Source organism: Pestalotiopsis fici (assembly GCF_000516985.1).
Source record: "Pestalotiopsis fici W106-1 unplaced genomic scaffold PFICI_Scf_13, whole genome shotgun sequence".
NCBI lineage: Eukaryota > Fungi > Ascomycota > Sordariomycetes > Amphisphaeriales > Sporocadaceae > Pestalotiopsis > Pestalotiopsis fici.
In genome coordinates, this window is record NW_006917103.1 from 396,962 (window position 1) to 416,504 (window position 19,543).

General features: G+C 50.2%; 7 protein-coding genes across 7 annotated transcripts; 5 read left to right on the top strand and 2 right to left on the bottom strand.

The window, feature by feature from the left end:
* Positions 1 to 2,621: 2,621 nt before the first annotated feature.
* PFICI_14531 (uncharacterized protein) lies at positions 2,622 to 5,815 on the top strand (the record flags this gene model as incomplete). Its single annotated transcript, XM_007843112.1, has 2 exons — positions 2,622 to 4,805; positions 4,856 to 5,815. The coding sequence occupies 2 exons, from the start codon at positions 2,622 to 2,624 to the stop codon at positions 5,813 to 5,815; spliced, it is 3,144 nt and encodes a 1,047-aa protein (XP_007841303.1).
* Positions 5,816 to 6,700: 885 nt separating this feature from the next.
* On the top strand, positions 6,701 to 7,420 carry PFICI_14532 (Mitochondrial import receptor subunit tom-22; the record flags this gene model as incomplete). Its single annotated transcript, XM_007843113.1, has 3 exons — positions 6,701 to 6,788; positions 6,974 to 7,263; positions 7,325 to 7,420. The coding sequence occupies 3 exons, from the start codon at positions 6,701 to 6,703 to the stop codon at positions 7,418 to 7,420; spliced, it is 474 nt and encodes a 157-aa protein (XP_007841304.1).
* Positions 7,421 to 7,913: 493 nt separating this feature from the next.
* PFICI_14533 (Glucan endo-1,3-beta-glucosidase BGN13.1) lies at positions 7,914 to 10,306 on the bottom strand (the record flags this gene model as incomplete). Its single annotated transcript, XM_007843114.1, has 3 exons — positions 7,914 to 9,518; positions 9,581 to 9,744; positions 9,799 to 10,306. 3 exons carry the CDS (start codon positions 10,304 to 10,306, stop codon positions 7,914 to 7,916), a joined length of 2,277 nt encoding a protein of 758 aa, XP_007841305.1.
* Positions 10,307 to 12,955: 2,649 nt separating this feature from the next.
* Positions 12,956 to 14,680, top strand: PFICI_14534 (uncharacterized protein; the record flags this gene model as incomplete). Its single annotated transcript, XM_007843115.1, has 5 exons — positions 12,956 to 13,192; positions 13,263 to 13,479; positions 13,539 to 13,939; positions 13,998 to 14,371; positions 14,428 to 14,680. The coding sequence occupies 5 exons, from the start codon at positions 12,956 to 12,958 to the stop codon at positions 14,678 to 14,680; spliced, it is 1,482 nt and encodes a 493-aa protein (XP_007841306.1).
* A 362-nt stretch (positions 14,681 to 15,042) lies between these two features.
* On the bottom strand, positions 15,043 to 16,485 carry PFICI_14535 (uncharacterized protein; the record flags this gene model as incomplete). The annotated part of the gene is made up of 1 exon (XM_007843116.1): positions 15,043 to 16,485. The coding sequence occupies one exon, from the start codon at positions 16,483 to 16,485 to the stop codon at positions 15,043 to 15,045; it is 1,443 nt and encodes a 480-aa protein (XP_007841307.1).
* Positions 16,486 to 17,283: 798 nt separating this feature from the next.
* On the top strand, positions 17,284 to 17,898 carry PFICI_14536 (uncharacterized protein; the record flags this gene model as incomplete). The annotated part of the gene is made up of 1 exon (XM_007843117.1): positions 17,284 to 17,898. One exon carries the CDS (start codon positions 17,284 to 17,286, stop codon positions 17,896 to 17,898), a length of 615 nt encoding a protein of 204 aa, XP_007841308.1.
* A 792-nt stretch (positions 17,899 to 18,690) lies between these two features.
* Positions 18,691 to 19,366, top strand: PFICI_14537 (uncharacterized protein; the record flags this gene model as incomplete). Its single annotated transcript, XM_007843118.1, has 2 exons — positions 18,691 to 19,278; positions 19,331 to 19,366. 2 exons carry the CDS (start codon positions 18,691 to 18,693, stop codon positions 19,364 to 19,366), a joined length of 624 nt encoding a protein of 207 aa, XP_007841309.1.
* Between the last annotated feature and the right edge of the window lie 177 nt (positions 19,367 to 19,543).

Below are 19,543 nucleotides of genomic sequence, written 5' to 3' on the forward strand. Positions count from 1 at the left end.
GTAAATTTTAGCTTAGTAGCGATATTTTTTTTTTTCCCCCCCTCTTACTCTGTTGACAGTGGAGATAAACAAACACGGCGGTTTGGCGGTGATAGTATGATTGCGAGATCCATACCAAGCTTCCTTGCGTCAGGCGTTTTTCGGCACAGCGGCCAGCGGAGTGCGTGATGGTATCGCGCGTCGGGTGCACGGATGCAGCAATCGAAACCCGCCGACCACTGAGGACTTGGATTAGAAACATCGAGAAGATAAGATGGTGAAGATGAAGGGTCAGAGTCGTCCAATGGAAACCTCTTCAGTCCTTTCGAGATGCAGTTGCATCACACTAGAGCGGCGGGTATTTTTTGAATGCACAATCATCTTTCCTTCCCCCTTCCTCCAGACTTCAGCAGTTTTCCTCAATCTGGGGAAGCATTCGAGGTGGACTCGCTCTGCAAGCTGTGACGTCGGCATGCGTCTTCCCTGTACATAGCGCTATCGCTTGGGGGGTCACCTCCAGTTGTGCCCACCAGCCCAGTCATCAATCACCGTTGGCAATCACCACTATATGGCCCGTGGCCCTGTGGCTTTTAGGTTAGGTAGGCCGTAGCCTTGGGAAACGGTGAAATTCCTGAGATCCTCCCACTAAAAGGCCGGGCATAGGCCAGGCCGACTCTCAGTGCCGCCAGCCGCTCAAAGCGACAAAAGAAACTCATGAGAGAAGACATTTCAGCACCTGCTGGCGAGATTGTTGAACAGTCGATTTAGCAGAACCGCCAAGCAGCTAGGGGCCGATGTGGACTTGGTTTTCTTGCAACACCAAGCCCAGCAGCGCCTGGGCATCTCTGGGCATTCGTATGTCTTTTTGCCCCGCAATGCAGATTTTTCTTTTTGTTTGGTATCTTGTTTTGATCAGACGACAGGTTCAAACTTTCCACGGGCATGGATCCGAAGTGTTACATGCAGTCAATGGAATTGCGACACCATACTTTGTACCAAGTGCCGTTGTGATCGTACAAACAAATACTTCTTACCCAGCTGGACTCTTGTTTGCATGTGGCTTTGCAACAAATTGGACGTATGGACTATGTGTGGTGGTCAATATTGTGCCTGCCAGGTGTATCCTCTGGAATGAGTTCACTACCTTAAGGTTAGATGCGATCTATTAGAGGATGTATAGTTGTCTGAACGGCCAAGAAAAGCCACACATATCCATTGCATTAGGTCATGTGCACGAGAACGACAATTAGGTTCTCCTTGATAGAATGAGTCCCCTGATGATTGTCCAACCATGGGATTTGTAAGTGCAATGTGCCATATTGAGCGGAATATGATCGTGAAAATTCGGCCTTGCCATGAGGTTTCCCCAAGACTACCTTGACTGAGCCCCCACGTCGAGATCGAGGACCTTCAGCTCGGCCGCCAACGAACAGTTGGACGAACTGGTGATCTTCCATGTCTCGTGAACAGCCATGGGTGGTCAATCTTCCTGCTCCAGTAAACGATTTTCACTTCATACATGACATTGCAGGATAAATCTGCAGATATACTGAATCGCTCACGCCGGTGGTAGCCAAGTAAATGGAGCATCTACAGCATCGTTGTCCCAATCACATCGGAAAAGCGGCAACGATTGTCGTGCTCCCAAGAACGACCCGTGGGTATCTTGGCTGGACCGCCCACCCCCCATAGGCCCTATGAGCCTATCAGCAAGCCCAATGCGCTGACAATCCGAGGCTCGGCGCCCTGGGGGTAACCCCGGCCCTGCCGCAACGAATGCCCCGCCCTAAGAGTGCCTAGCAGCGCTAGACCCCTGCTTGATGTACCCACTGTATTCATCGGGCCCCAGTCATGGCGCCCCAAAATCCTCATCATCATCATGGAGCTCCTTGGTGTGAGAAGAAAAAAAAAGCTAAAAGCGATTGCTCCTGGGTTCTGCTTCGTAACCATTTTGTACTTTGATTGTTTTGTTGTTATTTGTTATGCTGTCAGCGTTTGTCATCGTGCAACTGATGCTCTCCGGTCGATAATCAGTCACCTCAGCTCGAACGGAGTTGCTGACCGCGTCTTCCTCGACAGGCGCAATCCCTCAAGCTGCTGTAACATTCCGGCAGCTTTGTGGCTTGAGAGTACCACCTGAGGAAGATACCTACGAAAACCGCCCGGTACCTGCAAAGCCCAAGTTGCGCACCAGCCAGCCAGCCAAGCTTTCAAACATCTCAGAGAGAGAGAGAGAGAAAGAAAAAAAAAAGACAGAACAGCCGAAAATTTCTACTTTCTCGTTGCTCTCGTCGCACGTTTGTTTTTCCCTCACCTCTTTTGTTCTGTCTAGCAAAACTTGCCAGCGGATTGGCAACCGAGTTTTCCTCTGAATGCATCGAGGCCATCAACTATCTGGGGTTGCCGTCATTGATTGGGGGGTTTTGATCTACAACGCGCAGAAATCACGACGCCCATCTATTCGCTCCGGATGCGCTTCGGTCTTCAGTCCCGCCTCTGAGCAACGCCCAAACTAAATAGAGTTTGGTGACTCCGTGGGGGAACAGGAAGCAAAATACCCTTTCTTCGTGGGGTTACATCATCTCTTTTAATTTTTTATCTTCCCTTTTCCAGCGAAACACAAGCAAAAGGGAAAATAAATCATGGCTTGGGATCATCTCTCAATCACCAAGCCACATTTGGTGTATATCATCCTCGGTGGTTTTACCTCACTTTTCATGTTATGCTCCTCCATTATCAAGGAGCGCATGTACATTGGTGAAGCTACCGTGGCTACGATATGTGGACTCATTTTTGGCCCTCATGCTGCCAACCTCATTGATCCCCAAACATGGGGCAACGTTGATGAGGTTACTCTCGAGTTTTCGAGAATCGTACTTGTGGTGCAATGTTTTGCCGTCGGTGTCGAATTGCCCAAGTTCTACATGGAGAAGCACTGGAAATCCGTCGTGTTTCTCCTGCTACCCGTCATGACCTTTGGTTGGCTAATCACAAGCTTATTCATTTGGTGGATGGTCCCCACGCTGAACTGGCTGGAAAGTCTTACGGTTGCAGCCTGTGTCACGGCTACTGATCCCGTCTTGGCTTCCTCCGTCGTCGGTAAGGGAAAATTCGCCAAACGTGTGCCAAAGCATTTGCGAGACTTGCTTTCCGCCGAATCGGGATGCAACGACGGCATGGCTTTTCCATTCATCTACCTCTCCCTGTATCTTATTCAGGAGCACCTCGACGCCAAGCAGACCACGTACCACTGGCTTGTCTATACAGTTTTGTACGAATGTATTTTTGGTGCCATTTACGGTTTTCTGATTGGATACTTTGCGCGACACGGAATCAAGTACGCAGAAAAGCACGACCTGATTGATCGAGAGAGTTTCCTCGTCTTCTACTTCACCTTGGCCTTATTCTGCGCCGGATCTGGCAGCATCCTGGGTGTCGACGATTTGCTTGTTGGTTTCGCAGCCGGTGTCGGCTTCTCAAACGACGGATGGTTCTCGTCCAAGACGGAGGAGTCGCACGTCTCCAACGTTATCGATCTTCTCATCAACTTGGCCTATTTTGTCTTTCTGGGTACAATCATTCCATGGGACCAGTTCAACAATGCCGATCTGGGACTCACAGCTTGGCGACTGGTTGTTATTGCCATTTTTGTGATCCTGTTTAGGCGCATCCCCATCATGCTGGCACTGAAACCATTCATACCGGACATCAAAACATGGCGAGAAGCTGTCTTCGCGGGACATTTTGGCCCAATCGGAGTAGGCGCCATTTTTGTCGCCATTCTTGCCCGCGCCGAGTTGGAGACCGAAACCACGATTCCATTGGCAGAACTGCCGCCCGAAGATCACGAACACTACCACCTCATAGCCCTTGTATGGCCCATTGTGACATTCATGGTGGTTGCATCGATTGTAGTACACGGGTCGTCTGTCGCTGTTTTTACCCTCGGCAAGCGCATCAATACGCTCAGCATCACCATGTCTTACACGGCAGCTCCAGAGGACGGTCCTTCCTGGATGAATCGCTTGCCAAGAATCTCGTCGCAATCGAGGTCCCAGGCCCGAACTACTGATTCAGATTATGATGACCTCAAAATGCCTGAATATCCCCCCGGTACCTTGCCACCAACAGGACTGCCTGGTCAATTCTTGCGACGACAGAGGGAAGAAGACAACCCAAGTAGAACGCATAGCCGGACTGGTAGTCGCGCGTCGTCACGTCGGCGATCACGAAAGAAGTGGGATGCTGGCATTGGCCCTGGTGGACCTGTGTCTGAGTCTGCCATTTTCCCGCAACGACGAAGTGCCAGCGGAATCTCAGAACCCATGTCGCCGACTTCACCTAGTGGAAACCTTGAACCAGGAACTCAGGATACCTCTGGAATGCTCACAGATGATGAGACCGCACACAGCCAGATGCGCGAGAAGGGATCACAGTCCTCACAAGATTTTGACAAGGACCCCGAGAAGGCTGATGATGGCGAGTCCGGGGAAGATGCCGGCCGTCAAAGTGAACGTGGCCGCCAGCAGGCACCCGAGGTCGAAATTTACGACGAAGGCGATCACATCGTTGTTGAGGATGAGGAGGGCCAAGTTCTTGCTGTCGAGCCGGGCAAGACGCAGCATCATGAAGCTGGCGAGGTGCTTCATAGCATCGAGGGGCTAAAGGAGAACGCCAAGCAGGAAACGTCGAAACCCGGCTGGACCTACGAATCTTTGAAGAAGAGACTGGTGGACTTCAAGGATGAAGAAGTACAGAAGAGAAAGGCTAAGAGCAGTTCGGAGCGGAAACACGCGCCCGCCCGCGCCTACCAGTTCGGAAACACTGTAAGTCACTTTGGGCTCAAATCTGGGGTCCAATTGCTAACGGTATGCAGATCATTGTTGAGGACGAAGATGGAGAGGTTGTAAAGAAGTACGAACTGCCGTCCCAGAAAGAAGAGGGACAAGGAGGCAATGACTTGATGGCTGCCAGTCTCAAATACATGGGAATGGGCGGTCTGGTCAAGCAAAACCCCAAGCCCAAGGAGCAAGGCGGCGAGTCGGCAGCAGGACCAAGCGAAGATCGACCCAAGCCGCCGGGCAGACAGTCAACCTTGACCAGCTGGGCCGCGTTCAACAAATCAGGAGCGGGTGAAGCTAAAAAGAAGAATAATGCTAATACTGAGGGGCAAGATCTCAATGAGGAGGAAGACGACCACAAGATCAGATTCACAATCGGCGGCGAAGGCCGAAGAATGAACAAGGAGGACTTCTTGAACGAGGTTCGGAAGATGGACGCACGCACCAAACGCCAAGTGCTCGAGAATTCGGATGCCCCAGCCGCAATCCGAACGCTTGCTACGAAGCAGCAGAGTGGCGCCCCAAATATTACGATTTCTGCCCCCAATTCCGGCCCTAGCTCTGGCGTGGCAACACCATCGTCGGCCACAAAAACCAACAAAAGCTCCGACGTCAAGATCGCTGGCGCTAACACACCACGCGAGAGCAGCAATTCTCCGGCGAGGGCCGAGCCTTCTAGAGGCCGATCTACCACGACCTCCAAGCCAGCGACTGAGAAGTCGCCGGTTGGTCGATCAGAGGGTGCCATCAGTGACACACCCGAGACAGCCGTCGAGCGGCGCCGTAGGCTGGCTGCATTGTCTGGCATGCGTTCAGAGGAAGAGTCGCGGGGAGAACAGGAAACACCGGCTGAGAGAAGACGGCGCGAGGCAGCTTTGGGCCTGGGCAGCCCAGGCGCTGAAGATAGCGACAGCGAAGATGACGATACACCCCGTGTGCCTCCTGCGAGACGTGGTATAAGGTTCGCAGACGCTCCGCCACGAGGACAAAAATAGAGATCATAAGGGAGTACAAATAGAAGGTGGTCCTTTGCTCGTTGGGCGTGATGAACTGAAGGAAAGCTCAACAATCATTTTCAAACACGTGGGTAATGATGGCGTTTGATTTTAATACTTAGATTGGGGAGATCCATGAATTTGGAAGACAGACGAAGCATGATACCAGCATGGAATATGGCGAGACTTTATAACTCGTATTTACATTCGATCACAGCATGAAGTTTATGGAGCATATGTCTGTTTAATTGAGTCAATGACCATGTCTAGCGCAGATATATCACTGTTCCATCGATGAATTTGTATGTGCTCTATATACTTTGTCGATGGCTTCAAAGTCTGAAACCAAGACATTAAGGAAGAATCGGCATATGTCGTATATATTATTGACATGTATATCTGGCTTTGAATTCGATCGTATCCGATATGCACAAGAAGAAAAAAAAAAGGGCAAGACTGGACATTGGTTGCTGCAGACGGTGTTCGATTCTAGTCTAGCACTGTACAAAATCAACCACTTTTCTGCATAGGCGCTAGTATTGCCCCATAAATTCGCACCGTCCAGTCTAGGCAAGTCTCGGATCGGGCAAACCTGAATACCCGCAGTAAGTATCCCTGCTACAGCTCCGTCATCGTGGTTAGCATCTAGGAAATTTCTGAAGCTCGTGCTAACAGCAGCAGACTGAAAGCAGCTCGACAGACTTTCTGGCGCACCTCCAGTAATCACTTGCCCCCAGGCACCTCCAGCACCCACCCAACAACCCCGTTGTTCCGGTATTCACAGGCCATTCCATTCGACGGCTTCAAACACAAGAGGTCCGATACTCTTTACGAAATCACACCGAGCAACAACTTGTGCAACTCTTCACGCCGTATCATCTCAAAATGGTTCAACTCACCGAGGTTGTCGACGAGCACTTCCAGGAGGGTCAGGTTGGCCCCGAGGACGACGATGAAGACTACTCTGATACCGGTAAGCATCTTCCCGATGGCGTGCATCGCCGATGGCCTTCAACACAGGAAAATACTGCCTGCCCATCGGCATCGATTGCCGTTTGCTGTTGCGCCGTGCATCAAGCCATAGTCTTGAGCCATGCTCTCCGCCCATATTACTCACATGCGCAAGCACGAGGCTGACCACATCGATTTACATCGCAGACTCCGAAATCTCCACGGAATCCGACTATGATCCCCTCAATGAGACTTTCGGCGAGCGCCTCTACGCGCTGCGCGACATCATTCCTCCCCAGACCCGCGCCAGCATCTCCAACGGCGTCACCAACACAACCGATGCCGTAAAGTCGGTGCTCTCCTTTGGTGGCAAGACTCTTTGGGTCATTGCCACCTCGGCAATGCTGTTGGGTGTGCCGTGGGCACTGGCCTTTGCTGAGGAGCAGCAGGTCATGGATATGGAGAGGGAAATGAAGATGCGTGAGATGGGTAGCGACGTGAGTTCAGCGGGTGCAGTCGGTGCGATAAGGCGCTCTTTACTAACAAACTTTGCTCTAGATCCTTACTACTGGTGAAGCTGGTGCTGAGGGCTCAGCCACTGCTCAGCAGGTTGGCGCTGCGCTCGACCGTGCCGAGGCCAAGCCCGCCCTGTAAAATGTCGCCGAGGCGCAATTTTCTCAATGTCGACATTTGACACAGTCGACTCCCGTCTCAGACTTCACCCCCACAGAGGCGTGTATATTACAACACTACTACCTTAATCTACTCAAAGCCACATGACGACATTGAAATCGAGTTGGAAGGTGGCTGCTTGAGAGAAACTGGACGATTATTGGCACGACCGCAACGACCTCGACTCGCGCGTGTCCATATATCCACCGTGTGTCATAAAAACAAGGGAGAAGATGACAACATCTGGCTACCCACTCTATTTTGGAGAAAGAAATCCCATATTTCCCAACTCATGAAACTGCGGCGAGCATTGTATGATAGAACCGGCGTTGAAGCCTTGGTACATAAAGAGACACAGGCGAAGGGTAGCATGCATCATCAGGTATTGCCTTGGAGTCATGAGAATCAATGATATTGTAACATCCAAAACGTCTAGCTCAAGACCTGTGATTTTCTATATTTCCCATCTCTACCATTAGGGCGTGTAGCGTCCAACATCACCGCCCCAGCTACCGGTGAACCCGTTCTCTGTGATTATATCCGTTCCATTGGCTAGGCGGAGTCCCGAATAAGTATCTTTACTACACAATCCAAACGCCTGGAGATTGTCTGGCGTCTCGGTGATCCAATGGACAACATCCTGACAATCTCCGTCGCACGCTTGGTACCCAGGTCCGCTGAAAAAGGCCCACGACGCTGATGCGTAGGTGTAAATGTTCTCGCCGCCCTGGATGTAGTTGGCGAAACCCATGGGACAGGTGCCATTACTACTGGCATCATCACACCAGGAAAAGTCCGGATCTCCCCAATTCGTGGCGTCGGGGGTCCACGGCGCGGGGACGACCTGCTCGGCGTTGGAGCCCTGGTCATAGTTGGTCTCGGACTGGAGCAAGGACACGACGACATTGGACGCCCCAAACAGGTTCAGCTGGTATAGCCACCAGTGCTCGCTACCCAAGGCGTACAGCCAGCTGCCACGCGTGGCCTGGACCAAGACGCCGCCCTTGGCCGCAATGTGCGAGCCACTGCCGTTGGAGTCTTCCCCCTCGGTGGCGTGGTCGGCCACCCAGTTCCAGACGTTTTCAATGTACGCCGACGACGACGGCGCCAGGTGGATGCCCAGGAACGCCGCACGGCACTGGTCCGCGGCATCGGCGCATTCTCCAGCCTCGTCCAGCGATCCGCGCGTGCCCCCGACCGTGATGAGCGAGTTCCACAGCCCAACATCACCCGGCGCCGCCCCCGCTGCCTGGAACTGCAGTACAATGGCTCCGGGGAGGACATCCGAGACTGTAAAGCGCATGTCTTGGATCTGGGCAATGCCAACGTCACCTGCGCGGCCGACTTGCACAACGGGCTTGGGATTTGCCGCGTCGCTAAAGGCGTCGCCGTGGCCCGTGATGGTCGACCAGGCCTCGCCGACGATGCGGGAGCCCGTTGGGATCACCAGCGTGTCGTCGACGCGGTACTTGCCAAAGGGGAAATACGCAATCTTGTGCTCGCTCGCCGCGTAGGCCAGCACGGCGTTGAGGGCAGCGGCGTCGTCGCCGCTATTGTCGCCGAGGACGATGTGGCCGCCGTTTTGGGACGGGTCCCGGATGTTGATAAAGTCGGACACGGGGTACGCTGCAAAGTTGGGCGCGGGTATCACGGGGTAGTAGCCTCCCGGTGCCAGGGCCGCTGGTCGCGCGCTTGAGGAGCTGACGCCGCCGTATATGGGATCGCGATCGACCGTGTTGGCGTACGAGAACTGGTCCACGTGCCCGTTGGTCGGCGCCGCGAGCACGGTACCCTCGACAACCACGGCCACGTCCGAGTCGGTATCCTTGATCAGATTCTCAATGAGAAAGGACGGGTACGACGTGGTGTTGAAGGTGACGCCCGAGTTGATGGATTTGGCATCGACAATGGAGATCCAGGGGTAACCTCCCGTACAGGAGACGGCGGTCCCAACAGTCTCGAAAGTGGGCGCCAGGAGACTGATGGTGTAGCCGCCGTCGATTAACATGCCGACCGCGTTTTCGTAAAAGTAGATGCCCTTGTATGAGGCTTGCTGGTGACCATTATGCCAGATGCCGTTCTATACCATAACTATCAGTACATGTCTTGTCATGAGATATATTGGCCCGCTCATCAACTTACCTGACCTCGCTCAATGCGAACATCTGATAGTCCAAGGGTAGAGCCGCGGCCGAGACGAATACCACTATGGCCGACACCATTGATAGAAGATGCCATGGTGATTTTGACATTTTGTAATTGCGCGCCCTGGGCGACTCCCCACCAGAGTGCAGTAAAGGCAGTGCCTGACTGGATTTTAGCATCATCTTTCAAATATACCTGCACATTATAGTACTCACCTCCATCAATGTCTGTAGTGTCAAGCACAATATTCTTCAAGGCGACGGCAAATGACAACTCTCCCTGCTCACCAGTACCAGGATCCTGGCCAGAAACAAGAGTTTGGTCTGCGGTGAATCCATCAGCCGCCGCTTTGAAAACCGGAGGATCCGTCGCATCACCCATGAGAATCGTGTCCGTGTTAAAGTAGATTGTCTGGTTGATCTCATATGTTCCGGGCGGGATATAGACTACTCTCGGCTGCGAGGCCAGCCACTGCGAATGCCGGCTCCCTCCGTTATCATCGTCGTTGATGGCGGCTTGGATCTCGACGGCCGATGCTCCGGGGCTCACGGCCTTGTAGACTGAATACGTCGAGGCATTGACGCCTAGTTCTGGTGCATATCCTCTATACGGGCCCGTGTGATCCAAGTTGGCATACCAGAAGCTGGTCTCGCGTTTCTCGCCGGTGCTGTATGACGCAGATGCCGTCGCCACAAGGGCAGCGGCGATTGTCGTGAGCTTCATCTGGTCTCTTGTTTGTCTATAGATTTACCGACTATAGACCGTTCACCATGATAGCAGATAAAAAGAAACACGCCATTGCTGCCAAAGAAAGACGGGGGAAACACCCTGCATTTTAGTACTTTTACCATCTGAGCCGGTCTCATTGCGATCGCCGCTAGTCTCGCCCGCACTATAGAAATCACGAGCAGTCCTTTTGGTCCCAGTACACACAAGTTTGTCAGTGCATGATCTCACTATGGAGACCCGAGGTCCTGGAGTTTGGTGAGACTAGATTTTTCTAGGGCTGGCGTCGGTCCCGATCCAGGGGTATTAAGATTTCTCGTAGCGGCGATTTGGCTGCTATTTTCAGCTCGAGGATCTTGGTCCCTGTCCGTCCCGCCCACGCTAGATCCTGCGTTTAAATGTTTAGATCATTAGGTAAATGCCGGCTAGTTGGGCATTACTTTTGTTGTTTCTTATTATTCTGATGACATATCCAATCGCATATATTTGTCGATACTATTCAAGTATTCACGTTTCCCAGAGCTTCGCAAGTAAATCCTTTTGTCCAAAACTGAAACAGATTACAATTGCGAGATACGTTGTTCATCGTATCGTTGCTGTGCATGTCAAAGTATCTTCCCTCCCCGCAATCACGCCCGGCTCTTCTCTAGGTGGTATACGGAATCAGAAGCAAGACTGCCCAGATCAGCAAATGGCTTTTACCTGGTTGTACAAACTGAAATGACAATGAAAGTCATTTCCCACAGAATCACCGCGATTGAATTATTATTTTTGATTCCTTACCGCGTTGTTCGTGCCAAATACTTGGATACTCGACATTGTGACTTGTCAAATGTCCCGAATCTCGAACCGCAAAGAATTTCACTGAGGCCAATCAATGCCCAGGTCATACATGCAGGCTCATGGCCAGGCAGTAAGGCGCCTAACAACCGACCATGCTGTGCATCTTTAAGAAACGAGAGAGACGGAGTAAAGTCCTCAGTGTCGCAGCTTCAGTATTCCTCTCCCCTGGAACCGGGCAAAAATAGCTGCGCGGTGTTCATTCTTTCCTCACTCGATCTCGATATCACACAGGCGGAGGCCAGACCTGACAGTGATGAGTTATATGATGAATTACCTTATACTCGTAGGCGTGACCCTGTATGCATATCCATGATAGACCGCTGACAAGCATGGTACATTTCAGGAAGTCGCTCCCATATTCGTCCGGTCTCTTGCGGTTAGCACGTGACAACAGCCCTCTCTACTTTATCTGCTTCATCTCTATATCCCAGCCAGCATTGGCTATGCACTTGGCTCAAATCTATCTCACCTTTTGAGCACTTAGTCCTTGAGAGCCCCGAGGTTAAGCAGCCAAACCTATTCTGAGGTCATGTTATTCTATTTGATACCGAGATGTTCCTTCTCCTATCCTGTAGCTCTATCTCGGGTTCTACGCTGCCGCCATAGTTGCGCCATTCCAGCTGAACAAAACCTAGTGCTTTGATGACTTCATAACTGGGAGCGTGTATATTTGACATTCCTGGGCATTCTGATCGATTGGTCAAAGCAGCAATACCTGTCTGTTTCCTCTTTTAGACGCCAGCTTTAAAGTTAGCATTCATTCGCTTTTGTTCTCGCTTATCGTGGTTGCCGCCGGTGAATAGGCTGTATAGTATCGTGCCTGACTCGCTGTTACTTGTCTGTTATCAATTTAGAAACGTAGCCGCCGCAAGTGAGTTACAATTTGACGAGCTGTCTCATTTGTGTGTTGGCAGCCCGCGCCGTGATCGAGTCCATCGTCGAGGGTATTGGAACCGGGTGTGAGTTCATCTTAATTATTGCTATTGAGATAGATAGTTGAAGCCTGGTGATATTCATCATCCTGAAAAAGTGGCATCAATGGATGAGGGAAGAAAGACGTTATAAACCAGGCCAGGGGTACGTATTACAATGAAGCAACAGAAGCAAGATCGCAACAGCGCAGAATTGGAGGGCCTCTGAGCTAAATGGATTTATATCCATGATTATATATATACCTGATTTACTTTTTCATGCCTTGCATTTGCTGGCTGTTACAAAATAGAATATTTTTTTCACGGACTCATCCGAGTGTGGTTGCATCGCGCGTTCTACTGCCTGACCTAAGCAATGGTCTTTTACATTCACCTGGCGCGCAAATCCGTCCGGCACTTTCAGAAGCATGGATCTAATATGTACTAGTATCTTGCTGGAAACGGCACAACCTGACCATTCAAGACTCCCCATCCGTTACATCGTCGAGCTGCAGGTTGCGTGTGTACGGAGCTTGCCAAGATAGTGGCCCACTGGTATCTGTGCGTGGTGTGTACAAGAGGGGCCCAACACCTTTTCCTGGTAAGCAGGGACAATTAACATTGGTCACCCCTCATGATTATCAACAATACTATTTAGCATACCCATGCCACTTTTCCTCTAGAACGTAAGATTATATGGGCTCGTCCCCGGAAGTAAGCATGCGGGGTTTTGTAAGTTGGACAGGGCTGGCTACGGAATACTGTGCCGTGCTATCATCCGGATATCAGTCTAATCTTTTCACTTATAATCACTCGAGGATATCCATCAATCAGCAATGGCCGCGAGACAGACTAGATTATGTGACTGTAACTCGGCCACAACTATCTGACAATGGCCATGTCGAAGACCTTGCGGATGTTGGCTGGCGCGCTGGCCATGGCAGCTCTGTCAAAGGCTTGTGATGAAGACAAGATCAAGGCTTTTGCAGCTGACTTGCAGACAACGCTCTCAGAGGACGCACGCATAACTTACCCAGGGTCTGAAGAGTTCACAAATGCGACATTTCGCTGGTCGACATATGGAAAGCCAACTTTTGCCGTCGCTGTTGATGTTGCCACGGAAGAAGACGTCAGCCAGACTGCAAGTACATACGAAGAGAAGTGTTACACATAATTTCTTGATTAACACTGCACTATAGGTGAATGTGGCCAATAACCACTCATTGCAATTCCTAGCCACCTCAGGACGCCATGGTGCCATCAAAACGTTGGCTGGATTGAGTTGTGGTGTCGATATCAACCTGCGGCAGCTGAACAAGGTTGACATTCAGGCGGATGGCCAAACTGCGATAATACAGGGCGGAATATCAACGAAAGGGGTAACCGACGCACTCTGGGATGTTGGCAAATGGACAGGTATGGATTTTACCTACTGGCTCACGTTCCGTATGACAGCTCTGACCATGCATAAACAGTTACTGGCATTTGCGAGTCCACTTCGCTCATGGGCCCCGGACTTGGTGGAGGACATGGGTGGAACCAAGGCCGATACGGGCTCGGCGCTGATCAGTTTGTCGAAGCTAATCTTGTGCTTGGCAACGGCTCTACGATTACAGTTTCAGATGAATCTCATGATGACCTCTTCTGGGCGCTACGCGGCGCTGGTCATAATTTTGGTATTGTAACCTCCATCAAATATCGCATCTATGATGTGCCTGAGAACAATACGTGGCTTGTAGGCCAGTACGGGTACACACAGGACAAGCTTGAGGCGCTTTTTGGCTTGTTCAACGAGTTCACGGCCGGTGGAGAGCAGCCAGTTGAGCTGCGGTACTGGGCGACCTTTGTCCATAACCTCAGTGTCGATCCTGTCAATGTAAGAAGACCCTGCTTCGACTGACAAACTTTTGTAATAAATCCGCTAATGATTGAAGGCGGCCATTCTTCTCTGGCTTGTGTATGAGGGGACCGAAGAGCAAGCAGCTCCATATATCTCTCAGCTCGAGGCTATCGGCCCAGTCACGACAACTTACAGCTCGACGAACTATCCAGGGCTCGGAGCCTTGACCGGCAACAACATACCCGATAACTTGACTTCAGACTTGCACATCTCACGTTTTCCCATCGGGACCAAGTCCTTCAATCTGACTGCGCATCGCAAGGCGTACGACATTTTCAACAACGTTACAATAACGTATCCCGCACTGAATGGCTCAGCTTTCCTCAACGAGGGCTACTCAGTCAAGGCTGTACAAGCCATACCAAACGAGAGCACTGCGTATCCGGAGAGATTCAACAATCTTTTAATGTAAGTTTTGGAAAAAATATTTTCGTCCACGTGTCGTAATATCTAATCATCATTAGTTCGGCCAATTTGAGAAACGTACCCGACCCCTTCCTGGACCAAGTTAGCACCGATGCCGGGCTTGAAATCAGGCGAGTTCTGTTGGAAGGCACTGGATCTTCGGAAATGAACACATATGTAAACTATGTCGTTGGCGATGAGAGCCTCGAGGACTGGTATGGTCATGAAGAGTGGAGAATTGAAAGGCTAAGGTCTCTGAAGGCAATGTACGACCCAGATCACAAGTTCAGCTTCTATGCGCCTATCGAGTAAGCGCTTGGCGGCAAGACGTTGAGTATTCCGGGAACTTACCCACTCAAATATATCAATTTGTTGGTATTGTCTTGAAAAGAATGCACAAGACTGCGTTTATACCTGTGAGTGTCTACGCTCATCAGAATGCTGCTTTGTACCATCTAGTCTGCACGATTCTATATTCACTTTTTGCATTCACATTCGTCAAAGCTTTGAAAATGGAACTCTTCTTTATTCATTTATTTTTCATCTTTTCCTAAAACAGAAACAAAGTCCACATGGTATTTAATGCTTACCTCCTGTACTTGACTAAACTCGCACCGACTGAGGAATCCGGGGTCTGTAACCTTCACCAGAACACTCAAAGTCAGTCATTGTCACTACCACCGGCCCAAGAAAAGATCCTCAAATTGGTCATACCAATCGTCAAAGCCTTCCACTGAGGGTTTTCTAAGCATAATTCTCCCGTGGGTAATCAGCGCAATGACCCAGAAGGCTATAAACTGAGCATGGGTCAGCTTGTCAAATCCTGGCGGCCCAAAGTGAGAGATTATGTACATCACGAGGACTCCAAGGCCCAAGAGGATATGCTGAATGATGGAGAGAGCCAAGCTTTGTCTTTCATGTCTGAAAATGATGCAGAACTGAGACCAAAGGAAGAGAAATATCGCGACGCTCGGGATGGGCATCCGAATAATGTCGTCCAAGCTGTGTTGAAGCGGCAGGAAATTATACAACAGTCTTGGTGGCGCACGCAGTCTCAACTCATCCATTTTCAAGTCGATGTATATAGTCCAGGCCAAGAACCCGAAGCTGAGGACCAGGAGCAGCCACAGGATAGAGAGACTCAGCTTGGACAGCCTCCTCCACAGGCCGTTGGGCTGCATAGCACTGACATTGTCGACGCCGAGCTTTTCGAGGTCATCATGGCGCGACCAGTGCTCTCTCCAGTAAGTCGCCTGCCTCTGGCTGTGGTTGGCAGACTGCGTGAAATCTGCTGAGCCAATCTTCCACTCGGATAGATGCTTGGTGATGAAAGCAAAGCTATCCCAAAAGGCCAGGCCGTGTCCGAATCCATGAGGGTCCCGCAACTCCCGCTTGCGCTCCTCGGAATCTTCCTTCTTGTAGCAACTGCCGATTCCCAAGTACATGTGCAGCATGGCCTGGACCATGCTCACGAGAAGATCGTCCAACGCGCGCTTCTCAATGTGGCGAGTAAAGTCGGTCGTCATGAACTCGGCAATCGTCCAGTCTCGCTTGAGATCCGCCTCGGGGATGTTGTACGTGATGCTATGAATCGTGAGGACCTTTCGCTGCGGATCAAAGCGCGCACCAGACGGCACAATGATCCTTCCCGAGGGACTGAGCTGTAATGTGCCCGCCTTGTTTATGAGCTCGAGTCTCACAAGGGGGTCAGTCGCCATGAATACATTGTCGGCTCCGCACACGGGGCGCGTGAGCAGCCCCGAGAAGAAGTCGTGGTCAATCATGGCCACATAGTGCTCGAGGAACTGCTCCACCATGCCCCGACCCGAGTTGACGTTGACGGCAAAGCCGCGCGACCAGCGCTCCCGGGCGCTCTCCATTCGGTGGCTGGAAGTCGCCGTGTTGCGCGCGTACGAGTGCTCCGAGACTAGAAGCGACAGGCTGTTGGCGCTGTGGCGCTTGGTTCCCGCGACTCGAATTACTTCAAAGTTCTTGAGAGCCTCGACATCATCCATCTCGCGCCAGGCATCGGCGCGAGTTCGCCAGTCGACAATGATTTTCTCTGCTTGCGCACGGTCCATGACTGGAACACGTGGAGCTGTTGTTGGAGCTGCCATTGTAGCAGCAATTTTGTCGACGTTTTATGAATTGTTGTTTAAGACAGTAGAATGATGTTGTGAAATTGAAATAGTGTTCTATGTTGTAAGAATTGTAAGCTCATTGCTGTGCAGTGTTCTCTTGAGTCAAATTTCTTCATGTCTATTCAGTTCTGAATGGGGTATTTATATTCATATCTTGAAAGTGATTCACATCACAAAGACTTGTTATCAAAAGTTGACATGAAAGCACTTTTCGACATTTGTGGCGTTAACTAGGACGTACCATAGACCACATCAAGGTGTGTGTAGAGCCTTCATGGTTACAGAACAAGGCATTGTGCAAAGAAGTATTGTCTTTGTTCCTGGCATGTTCCAGCGGATGGCAATGCACAACAATAGCTTTTACGAAGTGATAGGCGATGCAGATCACTCGACGGCGAAAGCTGCCCGGGTGTGCCTGTTGGCCTGCTTGTTTTGTTCTCTGCGCTCTACCGTGTCATCAAAGCCATACAAAGGTGGACAATGCGCAAAGTGAGATCATGTAACAAGGAGGCACATGAACTTGTATATATCAACCCCTGTCAAGCCACTTTGCCAAGACTCTTGGTACTGTTGTATCGGCAGACTACACCAGAATTGTCTCATATTGAGTCGAGTTGAAGAGTGTTGTGTCGTTACCTTTCTTTAGTGTACCATACAATCTGTTCTTGACGGCAGGACTGTCCATCTTTCGTGGCAACTATATACGACACCTGAATCTTCCGCACACGTGATGTTTTGGCGGCTCAGGCATTTTGCTTGCTTTTCTATTCTACGATGGATACATTACTCGAAACTGCAAACCGCCGACACAGCCGGATGGCTTTGATGGCGGCGAGATCTCGGAGCATGCCCCCGAGTGCTTTACGCCAGGCCTGGTCGCCTGAAAGGAAGCTTCCAGCCTCCCTCGAAAGTGCTCGCAATGAAGTTTTGTCCGAAAAGGGTGAGCCGAGCCCGAAAAACCGACATTCCGACACTTCGGGCAGTTATCACATTGCGTCTCGTCGTACGTCTAGACTTGGTAAGTCCACTCGTTCCAAAAAGAAGTCGCCTCTCGTTATTTTGTTGCAAACCGATGGCAACTCTAGCCGTTACAGTCTGGTCCGAGGCAACGAATTAGTCAAGGTGGGAAGACAAAGGGCTGACCTTGAGAAGCCCTTACCACCGTCGCCCTCCAATATGGAGCTATCGGTGCCAGTAAACAATGCTGGTCGACTTGACGCAGCTACGTCACAAGACATGTATAGACAAAGCGAATTCGATTTGGAGGCACAAAAGGAAAAGATTGAGAGGAATCGCTTTTGGATTCTTGCCGTTTTCACCGTGATTACGGGACTGGGCACAATTATACTCGTCCTCATAGAAGTTTCTGACTTCTTTTCCGGCGATTGAGGCTAGAGAGATGAACGTAATGTATAGAATACGAGTTACATACTACAATTGGCAATTAATTAGTAGGGATACGCTTCCTTATTGTGAAAAAAGTGACTTGACTCTTTAGTCTTGATCGTAGCAATGAGAAAGTCGTGGCCATGACACAGCTCTCTTCTGGCCCTTCAATGCCATGATTCCAATGCAGCTGACGCTCAAGTCAATGCTAATACGAGTTAATTGGGAAGAAGCACAGATGACATGTAATTTGTCATTAATCATCTTGCTCCTCGTGTCTCGTCGAGTCAATGAGCGTATTTGACCAAAAAAGGAGCCTCACGCTCAAACATGTGACTAATTCGCGTAGATGTTGCTTTTCAAACTTGGTAATGCAATAGCTAGGATGAGCATATAACTCCTGGTTTTTTTTTTTTTTCATGTTCATCAAAAACCCTGATTTCCTTGTGCTGTCGCAACAGGAACATTGAAATTGACGAGTCGTAATCATACAACAAACAATGCACGTGATCAACAAAAGATGAAAAAGTCTGGAACAATGGCTAACTTTGAGAACAAGAGCATTTTTATGGGAAGCAAGATTTTATTTCCAAGATCAAAAATATTGTTATTGAGAAGCAATTATGTTGTTATCAAGAGCAAAGACCTTGTGTTGTTTGCTATCTAAGGGCAGACAGCTATATATTCTAGGCATCTATTTGATGGTTGATTGAAAGTTTCTACACAACCATAACAGCCGACAAAACAGTAACAATTAACAAGATTTCAAAGAAACAAACCAACTCCATTCACACCATGAATCGGTCAATAACCACACCTGGAGAAGCACCTCTTCTTCGCCTCTCTACGGAGCTTTATCAAATGATTGCCGAGTATTTGAAGGATCCAGAGGACCTTGCAGCTCTCGTGAATTGTTGCAAAACATGCATGCTTGTTTTTGGTAAGGACTTTGTCCATATACGATCTGCAAAACGGTGGGCGCTGGAACAAGCAGGCATCTATTACCCGGCCAAGTCAACACTTCAGATGGCAGCCGCGTGCTGTTTCGACAAGGACGTGTTTATGTGGATTCTGGATCTTTACATCAAGCATTACCCTCAGTGCATCGAACGTGATCGCTTGTGGTATGAGCACTGGTCCCCCGAATTCGTCGATGGTCTTCTTGAAATTGCGATCAGGTATGGAAATACGGTGGCCGTCCAAGCGTTTCTTGACCGAGGAATGAACATTCCAAGATCTGCTGACGTAAATGAAATTCTCTACGAATTTCGTTTTCCTCTCAGCCTCGCTCTCTGGCGAACTGAAAACCCCTCATATATGAACATTGTGCGTTCGCTCTTGGATGCAGGTCATTACGTCACCCAGGATCCCCTGGCTACGGCTGTAGCATTGAAGGATGTGGATCTCTTCCAAAATTTACTAAATCATGCCCTAGAACACGCAGGACCGGTTGGCAGACCAGACCTCCTGAATTGGAGAAAGCTCCAACCTGGAGGCAAGGTACAAAGACGACTATGGAGATACCACATGCTCCAAGTATTGATCCAAAGCGGCAGCAAAATCATAGAAAGTCCCGCGGACTTGCACAGGTTTTGGATCTGCCCAACGGCCCCGGTTTGCAAAGCGCTACGCCTTGGCTGTCCACAGA